At 35.4% G+C, this 14,897-nt stretch overlaps 1 protein-coding gene across 4 annotated transcripts in view; it reads right to left on the bottom strand.

Moving 5' to 3' along the window:
• The window catches only part of LOC106472295 (receptor expression-enhancing protein 1-like), a 47,232-nt gene that overhangs the window by 27,328 nt on the left and 5,007 nt on the right, over positions 1 to 14,897 (bottom strand). The window contains exon 1 of one of the 4 annotated variants that reach the window (XM_022400893.1): positions 6,084 to 6,214. The exons of 2 other annotated variants lie outside the window; for them this stretch is intronic. In XM_022400893.1, coding sequence (XP_022256601.1) covers positions 6,084 to 6,169 — 86 coding nt within the window. In that variant the 5' untranslated portion in view covers positions 6,170 to 6,214. Of the gene's footprint in view, positions 1 to 6,083; positions 6,215 to 14,897 lie in introns of those variants that run through there. One more of the 4 variants, XM_022400892.1, reaches the window with a different exon arrangement.

Below are 14,897 nucleotides of genomic sequence, written 5' to 3'. Positions count from 1 at the left end.
TAGCAAAACAAGTGAACCGACGGCAAACGAAAGTGACGTTAAATACCGCGTTTAGCCCGAGAACCTTTCCATCAAACGAAAGAATGGTGTGTTACGGCTCTTAAACATTAGTAGGAGCGGCCTATACCCCATTTACATCATTAAGTTTTAAACTCTACGTTGTCTCGAACCTCTGTTAAAGGAGGAGTCGTCTTAGTAATGTATCACTCGTCATCTACTCAACTAAATGAAGAGCAACTTCATTGAGCAGCAAACAAAATATGTAAAAAGTTCTTGAATTATCACCTTAGACTTAATGATTAGTGATTAGTTATAAAGATGTGATAAGTGTGAGTAATATGGTTGTTCCATTATTTTATGGCCTTTGCTACTGGCACCGAACAGAAAGGTGTCAATAAAAGTCACTGACTTGCTACTTAAAACGGCCGGTGGCAGTCACTGCTACAAAAAAGCTATTCACACTGACGTCAACAGTTTAATTTACCTCGCCTGATATTTCACTTGATTTGTCACAAAATGGACAACGTTAGTGACCATTCGCCGACTGATACTAGTTGCAGTAGCAGAGAAGAATATCAACATATACACGTTGTGACAGTCTTTTTTTTTTCCGGAAATATAAAACTAGTCTAGATCACCTTAAAAAGAAAGGATCTCTTGATTAGAATTGTAGCTGCTTGCAAACTATATCAATCGGTATAAGAGCGTCCTAGCCTGTAGTTTAATTTACTGTTATGTGTGTCAGTAGCATTATCGTGGTTTTAACTGCCACCTTCTTATCGGTGTCAATAGCTAAAACGTTAATAAAATTATGATTCAGAGCATTCAGTACATTACGACCCCTAAGAGAAATTTCATACTGGTAGTGTGATTACATAATTACTGACTAACTTCTATCAAATATTGTAAAACAACTCCACTAAAAGTTAACAAACTACTAACCTAAAGCACATGACCTTGACTTAGCGGCGTTGAAAGCCGAAAATCCGCTATGATAAACAATGTTTATTTTTTCTTTCTCTGGCGTTTCAGCTTGCCTCCGGAACTCGGTAGACTTAGTTTACGAGAGAATATACTAACATAGAACCTTCATTCTTTTTTTTTTTTTAGTTCTTGTATACTTTAATACAAACAGTTCATTTAATTCTTCCAATCTTTTATGACAGACTGTTTGTTGGTAGTTAAGCACAAAGCTACACAATGGGCTAGCTGTGCTGTGCCCACCACTGGTATCGAAACCCGATTTTTAGCGTTTTAAGTATGCAGAGATCCTGTTGTGCCAATGGGGAGCCTTTTATCATAAAAGGCAATACCTTTGATTATGTGTACTGTACCCAACACGGATATCGAAACCTGGTTTCTAGCGTTATAAGCCTACATACTTGCCACAGAGCCACTAGGGGAGGGGCTAATCCCTTTACAGGAATAAAATCATCAGGCAACCATCATATAAGACCCGAACAGACTCACTCGACTGTAAAATTATTAATTATTTTTAAAAACAAAGTAGACAAATAACAAACCTCTTATATTTGCTTATTCTTTGTCTCCCATATGATGATGCCAACTATTAAGTGTTATTAGAGCTGCCGATTGTCACGTGGAGAGGTTTTTATATAACTTTCTTAAACCATTAATGATTTATTGACTTAAAAACACTAAAGTTCCATAAAAATAATTAAAGCATCCTGCTCCATTTAACTTTTACTTATACGAAATTATTTATCTAAAACAAAAACAAACTGAATACGCGTTTGTCTGTTAAACCACACCGAACCTTTTCATCATCGTAACCTTGACTTGTAAGTTACTTATTTAATAATAGATATTACTAAAATTTCGTTGTCTACGTTTTGCAGTAATTTGAAGATTTGGGCACAACAAAAGTTTACAAAAGAAAAGTATGTATTTCCTCTATGGCAAATAGTCTACAAAAATAAAAAAAAAGGAAAGAAAGAAAAAGAAAACAGTTTCCTCAGTGTCAAAAGACAGTATGTGTTTACTGCACGCACCAATAGCAACGCGTAACAATGACATCACCTCATGAGTCATCACCTTTAAAAAAATAAGGTGTGCAATCAAGTTATTATCATGGCTATATGCACAAGACTTGAACACAATTTATACAGGACGCCTCTGAAAATGAATTATTATACAAACACGTATTTTCATATAGACAAAGTGAAACGATATTATAAACATATGCACATTACTGATAATGGCAGTTAGCACATTCTTAGCTAATTACATAACACAAATTTCAGTGGGAAATAAAAACTTCGAATGCTACTAACAATAGTAAATTGTTTCAAATGTTAGTTTAGCTACATTACATAAATAAAAAAGGCTTAAGGAAATAACTCCTCAAAGAATAATGAAGCTCGTTGATTCGTACGAGCAAACACTAATGTAGAAATGAAAATAATTTTCAACGGTTAATGGTGAAGCGGTTGACCATGTACATGGCACTGAATGTAGCAGATATAATTAGATATTCTTCTTTACTTTCACTGTCAAGTTCTTAAAATTAGGTAATGAGGAAGTATAAAATTAAGAATACGTGAAACAACCGTAAACCCTAGAATATCTTACGAATATTTTTTTTGTACTCTTCAATCAAGTTTCTGCTTTATGCTTTCATTAAATCAGAATAATACTGATAATGTTATACTAATATTTCTTTATTTTTTATTATAGGCTACACACACTTTAACTTTTGTTGTTGTTGTTGTTGTTCCGTAATAGATTATGTCGCACTCTTAACTTTTATAGGTGAGCCTATTTTTCGACAATGTTCCCATCACCCCACTCAAAAAAGGAAAATGCTTACAATTAGTGTTTAGGTATAATACCGATAGTACCTATGACGTGCCGAATTACGACGTACACCAAAGATATAATTTCGTGAGATGACAGTAACCTGGACAATTTGATTTGGCGAAACCGTTTCGTTCCACCTCCCTGCTCTAGAACGTGTTCTGCTAGTTCGGTGGTCGAATAGACCAGTCTGGGCTGCGCTTGGGGCTTATGAACAACAGTTGTTTATAATCGAGAAATCACTACCAGAAATATGTTCGACCAAAAAAATGTATTTTTCACTTCATACAACTTACAACAACGTAAAAAGTACATCAAAATAAGTCGATATATTTTTTAATGATGAAAATACTTATATAAACAAACTTGCATCATATTACGAAAAATTTGCCGTTTCTAGTAACTGACCCTCTGACTCGGTTATACTTTTTCGAAACAGTGGTCGAAACAATGATATGACTGGAGCGAGAAAACGCTCTGGTTACATTCAAAAGTATAACTGAATTTTTTGCACGGCATGGCCAGGTGGTTAGGACACTCGACTCGCAATCTGCGGGTCGCGGGTTCGCATCCCCGTCCAACCAAATATGCTCGCCCTTTCAGCTGTGGGGGCATTATAATGTGACGGTCAATCCCACTATTCGTTGGTAAAAGTATAGCCCAAGAGTTGGCGGTGGGTGGTGATGACTAGCTGCCTTCCCTCTAGTCTTACACTGCTAAATTAGGGACGGCTAGCGCAGATAGCCCTCGTGTAGCTTTGCGCGAAATTCAAAACAAATAACTGAATTTTTGGTTGGAGCGTTAAAATGCACCCCCTGCTCGACGATAAGTACTAAACTGTTCCAATATGGCAGTACTAAATACTGCCTGAAACTTTATAATTCAATAATTTCATCAGAAAGCATAATCAGCAGTATCCTCAAATCACTCTCTCCAAGAAGTCGTGCAATTTCATAAAAAGGCTAACCTATTCTTCTTCTTCTTCAACAACGAACAACTCAACATGTATCTGAGTTTGTTCACCCCAGGAAACACCACTTTAATTGTAGTACTTTCATTAACACCAAGAGTGAAGTTTGGCAACATCAATTATGATGTTAAATGAAAAAAAAACTTTTTGAAGTAAGTTTGGTAAAAGATAATTAATTTCCAACAATGTGTTAAAACTAAAAGTAAGGTTTGGTTATCCATGATGAAGTATTCTGCTAAAGGCCTAACTGTTAGTTAGTTTGGATTAAAGGTATGTAAGATTTATCACAAACACACATCATACAGTGAAACATTGCAGGAACATAAAAAAAAATTTCAATTAGCTAGATTTATTACGAGGTTTATTTTTAATATTGCTCTAAGAAGGTAGCTTGCTCTGATCAGAAGCTAATATTAATACAACATACTTAATATGCAGCTCTAATTAAACTGGAAATGTTGTAGGCCAGTTAACATCCTGAAAACCATAAATCAAAATTACCTTATAAAATAACATTCAAGGTCAACATGTTGGTCCATCTAGGCTGTCCCATCCACTAAACTATTAAGAAAAATAACTCAAAGCTAACCCTTATCACTGTAATATTTATCATGCCTTCCCATAAATTTCCTAAAATTTACTGCCTCCATAGCATCCGAAGGCAACCCACTTGAAAGGCCAACCACCCTGTTAGAAAAATAAAACCATCTTAGCTGAAAATGATTCCTACCCTGCCAAATTTGTGTCCTTTAGTCCTACCATCCCCATTAAATATGAAAATAGATGATGAATTAACACAAACAATTTCTTTAACAATCTTAAGCACCTCAATCAGATCCTCTCTAACTCTTTTTTTTTTCAAGAGAATACAATTTTAAAGATTTTAACCTGTCCTTGTATGACAAACCTTCTATCCCAGATATCATCTTATCAGTCCTTCTCTCAACCCTCTCCAACATTTCAATGTCCTTCCCAGAGTAAAGAGCCCAAGACTAAACACAATGCTCCAAATGTGGCTTAACCAGTGACATATACAATGAAATTATAATCTCTTCAGATTTGTACTCAATATTTCTGTAGATACAACCTAAAATCCTATTTGCCCTAACACTAGCAACAGCACACTGCTTGGATGGCTTAAGAAACTGTTCAACTAGAACACCATGACTCTTTTCTTCCTTAACACTGTTAACGTTATTTCCATCAAAATTATACTCATACTTCACATAATGATATCCCACATGCATTACCTTGCATTTATTATAAATACAAAACATCTGCCATCTATTTAACCAACTCAATAAACAATCTAAATGCTTTTGTATAGCATCAGCATCTTCACAGCAAGCAATACCTGAGATCTTAGTATCATCAGCAAATTAAAAAAATATATTGGTCATTCCTTCACCTATGACACTGATGTAAATCCAAATGAGCAAAGGTCCAACACTGAGCCTTGACAGTAATCAGTTTGAATTAACTCCATTTATATCAAACCTCTACTTTCCTCCATCCAACCACTTTTCTATCCAATGAGCCAACTTAACCCCACATTTATAAAAAGAACTTTTAACAAGCCTCTTATGTAATATCTTATAAAATACTTCTTGAAAATCCAGATACACAAAATCCACTCCCTTAACCTCATCTGCACATGCAGTAACATCTTCAAAGAATGTCAAACGATTAGCAAGGCAAGATTTTCCCTTAGTAAAACCATGTTAACTATCCAACAACATTTTTAAATTTGGTAATTACTTTGTAAAGCATCTTCTATCAGACTCTAAAAACTTCCCACCACTGATGTAAGACTAATAGCCTTAAAGTTACTAGGATGATTTTAATCACCCCCTTTAAAAAGAGGAGTAACATTAGCCACCTTTTAATCCTCTGGTATCTGCTCACTATTCAAGGACTTACAAACAATAATAGCAAGTGGTTCACACATCCAATTCTCAACCTATGTTAAAACTCTCAGAGAATTATTATCTGGCCCAGGAACCTTATTGTTCTTCAAACTTTTCAATTTTTTCTGAAACATCATCAGAATCAATGAAATCATCTGGTTTGGTCATGTTTCCATCACGCAACTGTTCAGGACAAAGAATATTGCTTACATTTTCATTACTAAAAATTGAAGAAATTGTAGATTTTAATAACTCAGCCATCTAAAAATCATTTAGACATAAGCTTTCCTTTATCATCATTTAAAGGCTCTACTCCTATCCTAACATTTTGCTTACCCTTAATGTATTTAAAAAAAATCTTACTGTTAATTTCTACATTTTCAGCCAACCTTTTTCCATATACCCTTTTTGATTTCCTAAGTTCTTGTTTGGCCAGCTCTCTTGATCTTCTATAATCCTCTAAGTCTCCCATCATAGCAGTTAATTTTAAACTTCTTAATACCTAACACATGAGCCAGACCATCATCTTTTAGTACTGAGACTAAGATAATCAATGGGGACGTCATTCCAGAAACTGGTGATTTAGGGTTATTTTGATAGACTTTGATGATTGAAGCTTGGCACAACTTCTAAAGGAAAAAAAACTAAATATTAATGAAAATGTGACATGATGAAATTTATATGGATTATACTATGAAGGAACCATACTGGACATTATACCATCCTTATATTTACTCTTCGTTGCAGAAATGGCATTTTAAATTTAAGAATCACTAAGGAAATCACCTATAATGCATTGTGCATTTGCTTCAACTTGAACACTGCATCTTAGAGCTTTACTGTGCAATTAAATTCGCAAAATATTGAAACTAATAATTTCTTATATATGATTCCAATCCCTCTTTTTGAAGGTAATACTACTGTGTCCAATTTATTATGTTTCACTGTCAATGCAGTAACCAATTGACAAATCTTCGATTCAACTGGTATGTCAAATTGATTAGGATATCTTCAAATAAGTTCTTCCCTTATTCAACCCAGACACATGGTTTAGCTTAATTTCTTCACTTAAAGCATCACATTCAGAACCACATCTACAACATTTCAAGCATGTTTCATTGCTACATCATTTTACTTTACATTTACAAATTAACTTCTCCAATGAGACCTTAACCTCAAAAATAGTGCCAAATCTTTTCTTTTCTTCTAATCAAAACAACACACACCTTTCCAGAATGAATCCACACCAAGATACCAGGTTGGCTCATGCGGCAGGTGTTAAAAGTTATTATGATTTTCTTTGATTTTAGCTCCTATACTCACAAAAGTGAGTCAATCTGGTTTTTACTTGCAGTCACCATTTCAAATATTCATCTTCTAACTTGGTATTCTGATACTAAAGAAGTTATAGCAAGTCACAACTCTTTGGATTTGATAAGTTAGGAGAAAAGCTAAATATTTCAGAGACCATCGAAATAACACTACATGATGAAAAAACAATAATTTTTATAAAACAAAACACTTAAAATAAAATTTCTTGTACTGCACTCAATTCAAAAAGCATTTCAGATATACTTCTAATTGTTATGAGTCTACCCCAGCTGATAAGTTTGATCTAATGTCTTTAAATGTTGAAATATGATAAACTTTATTACTTGATAAGTTTAAGCAATTGTTTTAGTTCAACATGAACTAATAAGAGTAACTTGTGTCTTAAGCTGGGATGAGTCTAAAGTCTGCTTTTATTTAAAACTAAAATTAACCCTAACATTAATTTTAAGTACACTTTAGCCTATGTACTTTTTATAATAGATCTGTTCGTTTTGCTGAAATTCACTGGAATATCTCAAAATCATGATTTTATAATAATCTTATATATCAATTAAATGAAATCCTTAAATTTTGCACAAAGTCATATTACAGTATTCAAGTAATTAACAGTTGATTAATAATATGCCTAATAATAACAGTAATAACATTTTCTAAACTACTTAAAAATAAAAATTATTTTAAGTGAAGACAGGTATATGATCTCACACTAGAGAATTTTCAATTTCAGTTTATAAAATGTACCACATACTGTCTCATTTAGATAAAAATTGAAATCCTACATGTCTTTTGCAGTTACAAATCATTGATTCAAGTTTTAGCATTAAGATATACTGCTATAGTTAGATTACACTAACCAAAATTTTGACAGAGTTCAATATATTTATGTGTAATACCATGCAGAAAACTTCTCTTTTCAGTTATATTCATAAGTGTATCCTACAAGAAAAGGTAAAACATAATCAAAATTTTACATATTAATTTAACTATCTAAAGGAAATAAAATATAACACAACTAGAGTTGTGCAATTAGTGGAATTTGTGAATTGATTACTTATCTGACTAATTAACTGACTACATTCAACTAAATGATTATTCTCACCAGCTTGCATAGTTGGAGTAATCATATAGTAATAATAAGAAACACTGATTTCAATTAGTTGATCATTTTCATGAGTCTTTACACTAATTGACAAAGCTGAACAACCCTGAATTAATTGAATGAGAATTAATAATGAGAAACAACAAGTTTTCTTATAAATGAGCTGTTTAACTGGAAGAATAAAATGCTGGAAGTGCAAATCCCAAAATTAGGAGTAACACATTTCAGTTTTGGAAGTCTAAATACAGAATTGTTCTTTGTTTTTCTTTTGTTACAGTTATAAATATGTGGAATGTTTTGCTTAAAGATGTGGCGAGTCACATGTAACCATAATAGAAAAAAACAAAATTGAACCGTAAGGGAGCAAGAAAAGAGTTGTAGTGTGGTTAAGGCACAATCAGATCATGTGGTGTGTGCTCACTTCAACTCAACTGGATAGACTCCCATTACAGAAGGAGGACACACAAGCTGTTTGATAGATAACCTGCACTACACAGACAGATTCACCACTGCACTACTTTCTACTGGTGCTGTGCACAATGGTGAGGAACTCTCCAACATCCACCACCCAAGTGGCTTGGAAATGGTAAATGGTAAGGGTCTCCTATACTCCAATTAAAGTAGTGGGAGAGAACTTGTATTCGGAAGACCTGAAGAAGTGCCCAGATCCCCATCAGATCCCTGCTGGAAAGATCTTTTACTGAAGATATTGCAATGGTGACTGCAAAACCCTATTTTTAAAGCCAGCAAGTGAAAGCCAAAGAAGTGGGCAGATGCTTCCCTGGTGTTGGCTCTTTTTGTGATAGTCCATGGAATGGTATGGTCTTGGTTGGGCAATTGATTATTATAAATAACACAAGAATACCTCTAATGGTCTTGTGGAACATCCTATCTCAACAGTGGGCACCAGTAGGGCCAGGGAAAATGGGATGAATGTTTTCCATTACCTCTGGGCCGATACAGATTTTGGGAAATAAAAATACCCTAGGAGGCAACACCAGCCACCTGGTGAATTTGATGCAATGAACTGTGAAAAAGCCTGCAAGAAATCAACATCCAGTGAGGGTAGAAGGCTAGAGGTCCCAGGGCAGAAACAAATGATGGCAAAAATCTAAAAAAGATGAGGGTTATGCCAAATAAAATCAAACAGCATGGACTGGTCAAAGGAGATGATATGGATCTAAATGACCAAAGAGGTGAGAAACAAAGGGAGGGAGATAGGAGTAGAAAAAAAGAATACCCAGAGCAGCTAAAGTTTTAGGAAGAAAGGTCCAGTCTGGATGGAGTAAATAAATACAGTGAAAGAGAGTGTGAGAAGCATCAATGGCACAGACATCCAAATGATGGCAACCACAGGTGAGAAAAAGGAAGTGTGTTTTTAGAGAAAGATAGTATAAATAACAAGAAGCCAATGGCTTCAAAGGGGCATGTATGAGAGCATACAAAACCACATGAAGGTCACCTTACATAGTAGTAATAGGAAATGCAAAATGTAGTGGACACAGCCACCTGATAACCAGATATTGTAGAGACTGACAAACAACCATGTGAAAAAGGCTAAAAAATGGGTCACAGTAGGACGGCCTGTAGGAAGGGAGTGGCAGATGGAACAACATCAAAAAATGTACCACTTCCATTGATAGAAAGACAAAGTCAAAGGAAAACAGGCACAGGATAAGAAGAAGTCTATACGATCAGAGAAACCAGCTCGAAGAATGATGGACCAGATAAATCACACACATAAAGATGAAGGGATGACAGCCCTGATTGAAAAAGAGATGTGTGAGGTTGGAGCAAGAGAGAGGAGCAACTGAGCAGAGAAAGAGGGGGTCTGAACACCAACAGACCAAGAAGAGTAAGCCAGGGTTGTGCACTCCAAAAAGGCACCACTAACAGAACCCAACTAGGAGTGTCACATATCAAGGTGAAGGTGTGAGAGAGAGGAGACAAAGAAGAGGATAAGCATATAGAAAAAGGTGAGACCAGTCCTAGCTGAGAGCATCAACCAGAAGAGTGGAAGTTTGGTGTTGAGAGGAGTGGCAAAAGCATGGTTGAGAGATATGCCCAATGAAAAACCTTCAAGTGAAGGGACCAATCCATTGGTAGTATCTGGTCTGTCTGAGAGAGAGGCAATCTGTCATCAGCTTCAGACTCTATCACATGATAAGCTATGAAACATACTCAACAGGAATGAGCCCAAAACGGCAGGACCAGTGTCCAGAAGCAAAGAGCCCTAGAATGGGTACCCCCATGAAAGTTGATGTAAAAAACGACCATGGAGTTATTGGAGTGGACCATGACCAACTGATCCAAGAGAAGGGGGTAGGGAATGGGAATAAGCACGCCAAGCTTTGAGAAGATCGAGCCAATTCATGTGGAGTGATGCTTCTCTCGAGTCCACACGCCTGAAGTCATGTTGTCATTCAGAGATGCACTCCAGTCCAGCAGGGAAGCATCTGTGAAAAGGACACCCACTGTGGTAGTGGCACACTCAAGCATCAGGACAAGTTCTTGAGAAGAGGAGAATGGAGATGCTTTATTGAAGACAACAGCCCAAAGGAACAAGTGGTTTAAGGGAAGCAAGAGTTCCCAAAAACAAAAGAACCTTGTGCATAGGGCAGGCCTCAACAACTATTTTCAGATTTAGGAGCCAGGTGTGTCTAACCTAATTTCACTTCTGTTTGTACCGTGAAATGGGGGCTACGTATATTCAATTACTTTCACAGCAATGAGTGCATGCTAATGATCACATGATATCAACAACCACACTATAGTATTGCCTGAATTAACTGCATTTTGTCCCATCTGAATCTAAACACATGATTGGTTGAATTGAGAGAAAGAAGAAAAACAAAATTAGTAACTTGTTGTGCAACCGCAGTGCTTCATTCCTGAAAAAACATGAAGTGTTGAACCTGCCACTAAAATCCTAGAAACAAAGTTCAGTTTAGGACTCAAAGAATGTGAAAATAGATCCATACTTACAAGAGTCCAGAACTTTTCTAGATTCAAGTTCTATTTAGCACAGCCGTATGCACGTATAAAAGGGGAAAAAATACTAGGCACCACAATAAAACTTTTAGTCGCCATGGCAATCTGATGCTTGGTATTTGTCAAGGCCTGACATAGAGTGTAAATGAGAAACACAAACCCTGGTGACTAGATAATCCATTATTTGCTGACAAAGTGGAAAAGGCTGAACCCAACTGATATGTGAGTTGAAGAACACCCAGAGGTACCAAATATTGGGTAGGTGTGAGAAAGGATTAAGAAAGCTTGACAAACCAGCCTAGCTGAGCAGCCTCCTGTCGAAGAAGAGTCTTCCTGAGAAAAGCAAAAAGAAGCCAATCATCCATGTAATAATGAAACTTGAGACCCAGTCCATGAACATAGTGAGCAAATGCCCCATGACTTAATTGAAAAGACATAAAGAACAGATGCAATTCCAAAAGGAAGAGTACAGAGCTGGAAGGCTTGATTCTAATGAATGAAATATAGAAAACACCTGGAGGGCAGGGCAATTGAGATACGTAGAAAAGCTTTTGGTATGTCAACCTTAGTTATCCACAGACCTGGTGAAAAAGACCTTTTGGCAAAAACAGAGGCCAAAGGCTGGTGAGTGAGACAGCTGGGCACCCACTTGGCCATACTTGACAGGATAGTCACCAATGAGATTAATGGTGACCCTGACATCAGGAAGAGGAAGGAAAGGAAGAAGAAGAATCAGAAGCTGGAATGGAAAGGGGAGAATACAATAGAGCAGGTTGAGGAACAGGAACAGAAGAACAAGATTGAAAAAGACAAGAAACCAAAGAAGACAATGAGAACTGATGTCAGGACACCTCAACCCATGTTTCAAAAAAATTAGGAACACCTAAAAGACTTCAGAGCAAAGAAAGAGAGCCTGATGAAGATCATGGAGATAAAAGGGAGGCAGTCAAACATCAGTAAGTAGAGCATTTCAACCCAAGAAGAACAAACAGCAGTGGAACCAGGTACGGAAGGACAGAGCAATAGTAGTAGTATGGGCTAAAGTGGTAAAAAGAACATTAAGAACCTCTCCACAAAACCCATCATGAGCACGATGAAATGCTTCAGAAACAAGATGAAGAGATGAGAGGTAATGTAGGAGGGTGGTGAGAAAAAAATGAAGGTTTGAAAACTGGGCATAAGAGAGTGAAATAGAAATTATGGGGTTTGTCCCCAAGCAGGTAAAATAGTTTTCTAAAGATTGATAATCAAGGAAGGGAAAAGAGAAATGACTGTAAGCCAGGATAAAAGAGTTAAGAAAGCAAGGATGAGGCATGTGGGTACAGGTGTGTAGTGGTTCTAGAAATTATTCTATATGAATCCTAATATCAGGGAAAGAAGGGAGGACAAAGTGATCCTGAGAATGTGTCTCGTGTAGTAAAGAATGGGGAGATTCAAAGCACATAGGCAAAAGAGAAAGAAAAGAACATACCTATGAAATCATGTCTGGAAAGAGAGTAGAAGGTTAAGAATTTTCTTCAACTGACAAAGCAATACCCAACGAAAACCTTGGTGGGGAAACTGGTCAAAATCATAGTCATCTTGGCCAAGGTCAAACTGAGAAGATGGAACATCAACCAAAGGGATGCACAAGGGAACCCACAACACGTTAAACAATAGCTGTAATGTTCACAACAGATTTGGAGGTGTGAGAAACACCATATGAAACTACAACTATTGTTCCATCATGGTGACAATGTTACTAACATAGGACCTGTCTTCTGGGGGACTATTGTCTTTTGGAGGTGAGTATCTGGGAGTAGGGCTGGTGAGCATGTTTTGGTGTGACAGGGATTCAAACCCACGACTTGCAGATTGCGAGTCGAGTGCCCTAAACACCTGGCCATGCCGGGCCTATGATGGAACAAAGTATAAGTTATCATTACTTTAGAATTTATGGAATTTTTTTTTCAATACTGTAGTAATGAAAAAATAATTAAACTAGAACAAAATTTCAGTTTTGTTTACTATTGCAAATCTCACAGAATTGAATTATTATAAAAAAAACATGTCTGTTAAAAACAATGTTGAAGATAAGAATGAAGTTATTTTAAGCATAAGTGCTTAAGGGGAGTTACTGAGCAAGTAGGTTATACTGCCCTCCTATTAGGAAAGGGTATTGTTGCATGATTATATCATTATTCATGAGCGTAGTTCACATTAACACGTTCTTTAGATAGGGTAGTTCAAGGCTAGTGACATGCAGGTCTCATAGGCATATCTTCATGGAATGAAGCTATTCTGTAAGGTAGCATCCCAGAAAATCTAAAATCTCCAGACCATGAACTCTACCTGCTGCTAATTTCTGGGGTGGGAGACATACATCTTACTTCATATTAAATAAAACTAGCTTAATTGTAACTGAATGTTTGAAATATGTTTTATATAATCCATACACACATGCATTAATAAATAAAACAATGTCTTTTATAGAGATCTTTGGTTTACCACACTATGTGGTGTATGTACAGATGCTAGACATTTGTAAACCTAATCTGTTCTTTAAAATAATTTCTCTACTGTAGAAAAGTAGTAGTAATACTAAACACAATGTCATCAGACCTGTTCAATTAACTTGATTAATAGATTACCTACAAGTATCACTTATATTGATTAATATCACATTACATGACCAATTAATATAAATTACAATTAAATTGACTGATGTCCTGAAAATAATCAAAATTAATGTTTCCAAATATTCCATCTATCCAAGTAACTGAGATACTGCTATTATGATTTTTAATTATTCTTTTGAATTAACTGAATGTTGTTCAACTTAATCAATAATCAATTATCTGAAATTAGTGTTTCTAATTATTACTATTTTCAATTATTGTAACTATCCAAGTCTCACAAGAGATTAATTAATTAGTTGAATGTAGTTTAATAATGAGCCCAAAAATTAATCAATTAGCAAATTCCACTAATCACTCAGTGCTAAATTGTCATTATACAATAAAGATTTTGTGCTTATTTGACTATTTTTTTATATGCTAAATTAATATAATATACAAGTTTCCAATTGCAATCAAAAATAGGGAAGATATAGCAAAATATACTCTTAACAACAAGGAGCAGTTATGATGTTTTATATAACACTGGAGATGAGCATCCTGATTTCTAGTAGATAACACTGTTTGGCTAGGTCTTTTGTTTATTTCTACTTAGAATGATATATTTTTTAAATAAAAATTGACCCTTTGTTTTTGATGAAAATCTTCTTATATTTTTAGTGCACACTGTGTGCAACATTTCAATAGCCATGGATTACTGATACAATATTCATAAGAAGCTTTCACTATTTTTTTGTGTTTGATTGAAATTAAATGAAGGTAACATCTTTTTAATACTTTTACTGCAATTTCCAAAAATGCTCAACTTTGTATGCATATCATATGCAGCAAATAGTGGATATATATTTGCTTTAGATGCATTACAGCACATAAGGAAATAAATAAACAGATAAGTACAAGTATTCACTTCCCATATGATTCTAAACATATTATCAGAGATGGTAATCTTAATATATCATAGCCTTTCGCTAGTAAAAAAACCAGTGCCAGCCACAGTGACCAATTACTTATTGTTTTACAAGTCACCACACAAAACAAAATGGTCATTGTCTGCTCACTTTTAACTATGAACAAACTGGTAAACACACACACCTATTAATGAAATAAAAAAATTACATATGGAAAAAAAACCTTTGTTATATCAAAGTAACTGCCATTATTTCCAT

Source organism: Limulus polyphemus, unplaced genomic scaffold, assembly GCF_000517525.1.
Source record: "Limulus polyphemus unplaced genomic scaffold, Limulus_polyphemus-2.1.2 Scaffold5225, whole genome shotgun sequence".
In the NCBI taxonomy this organism is placed as follows: Eukaryota; Metazoa; Arthropoda; class Merostomata; order Xiphosura; family Limulidae; genus Limulus; species Limulus polyphemus.
The sequence above is the reverse complement of the archived record's forward strand: the minus strand, read 5'-3'. Positions and strand labels throughout refer to the sequence as shown.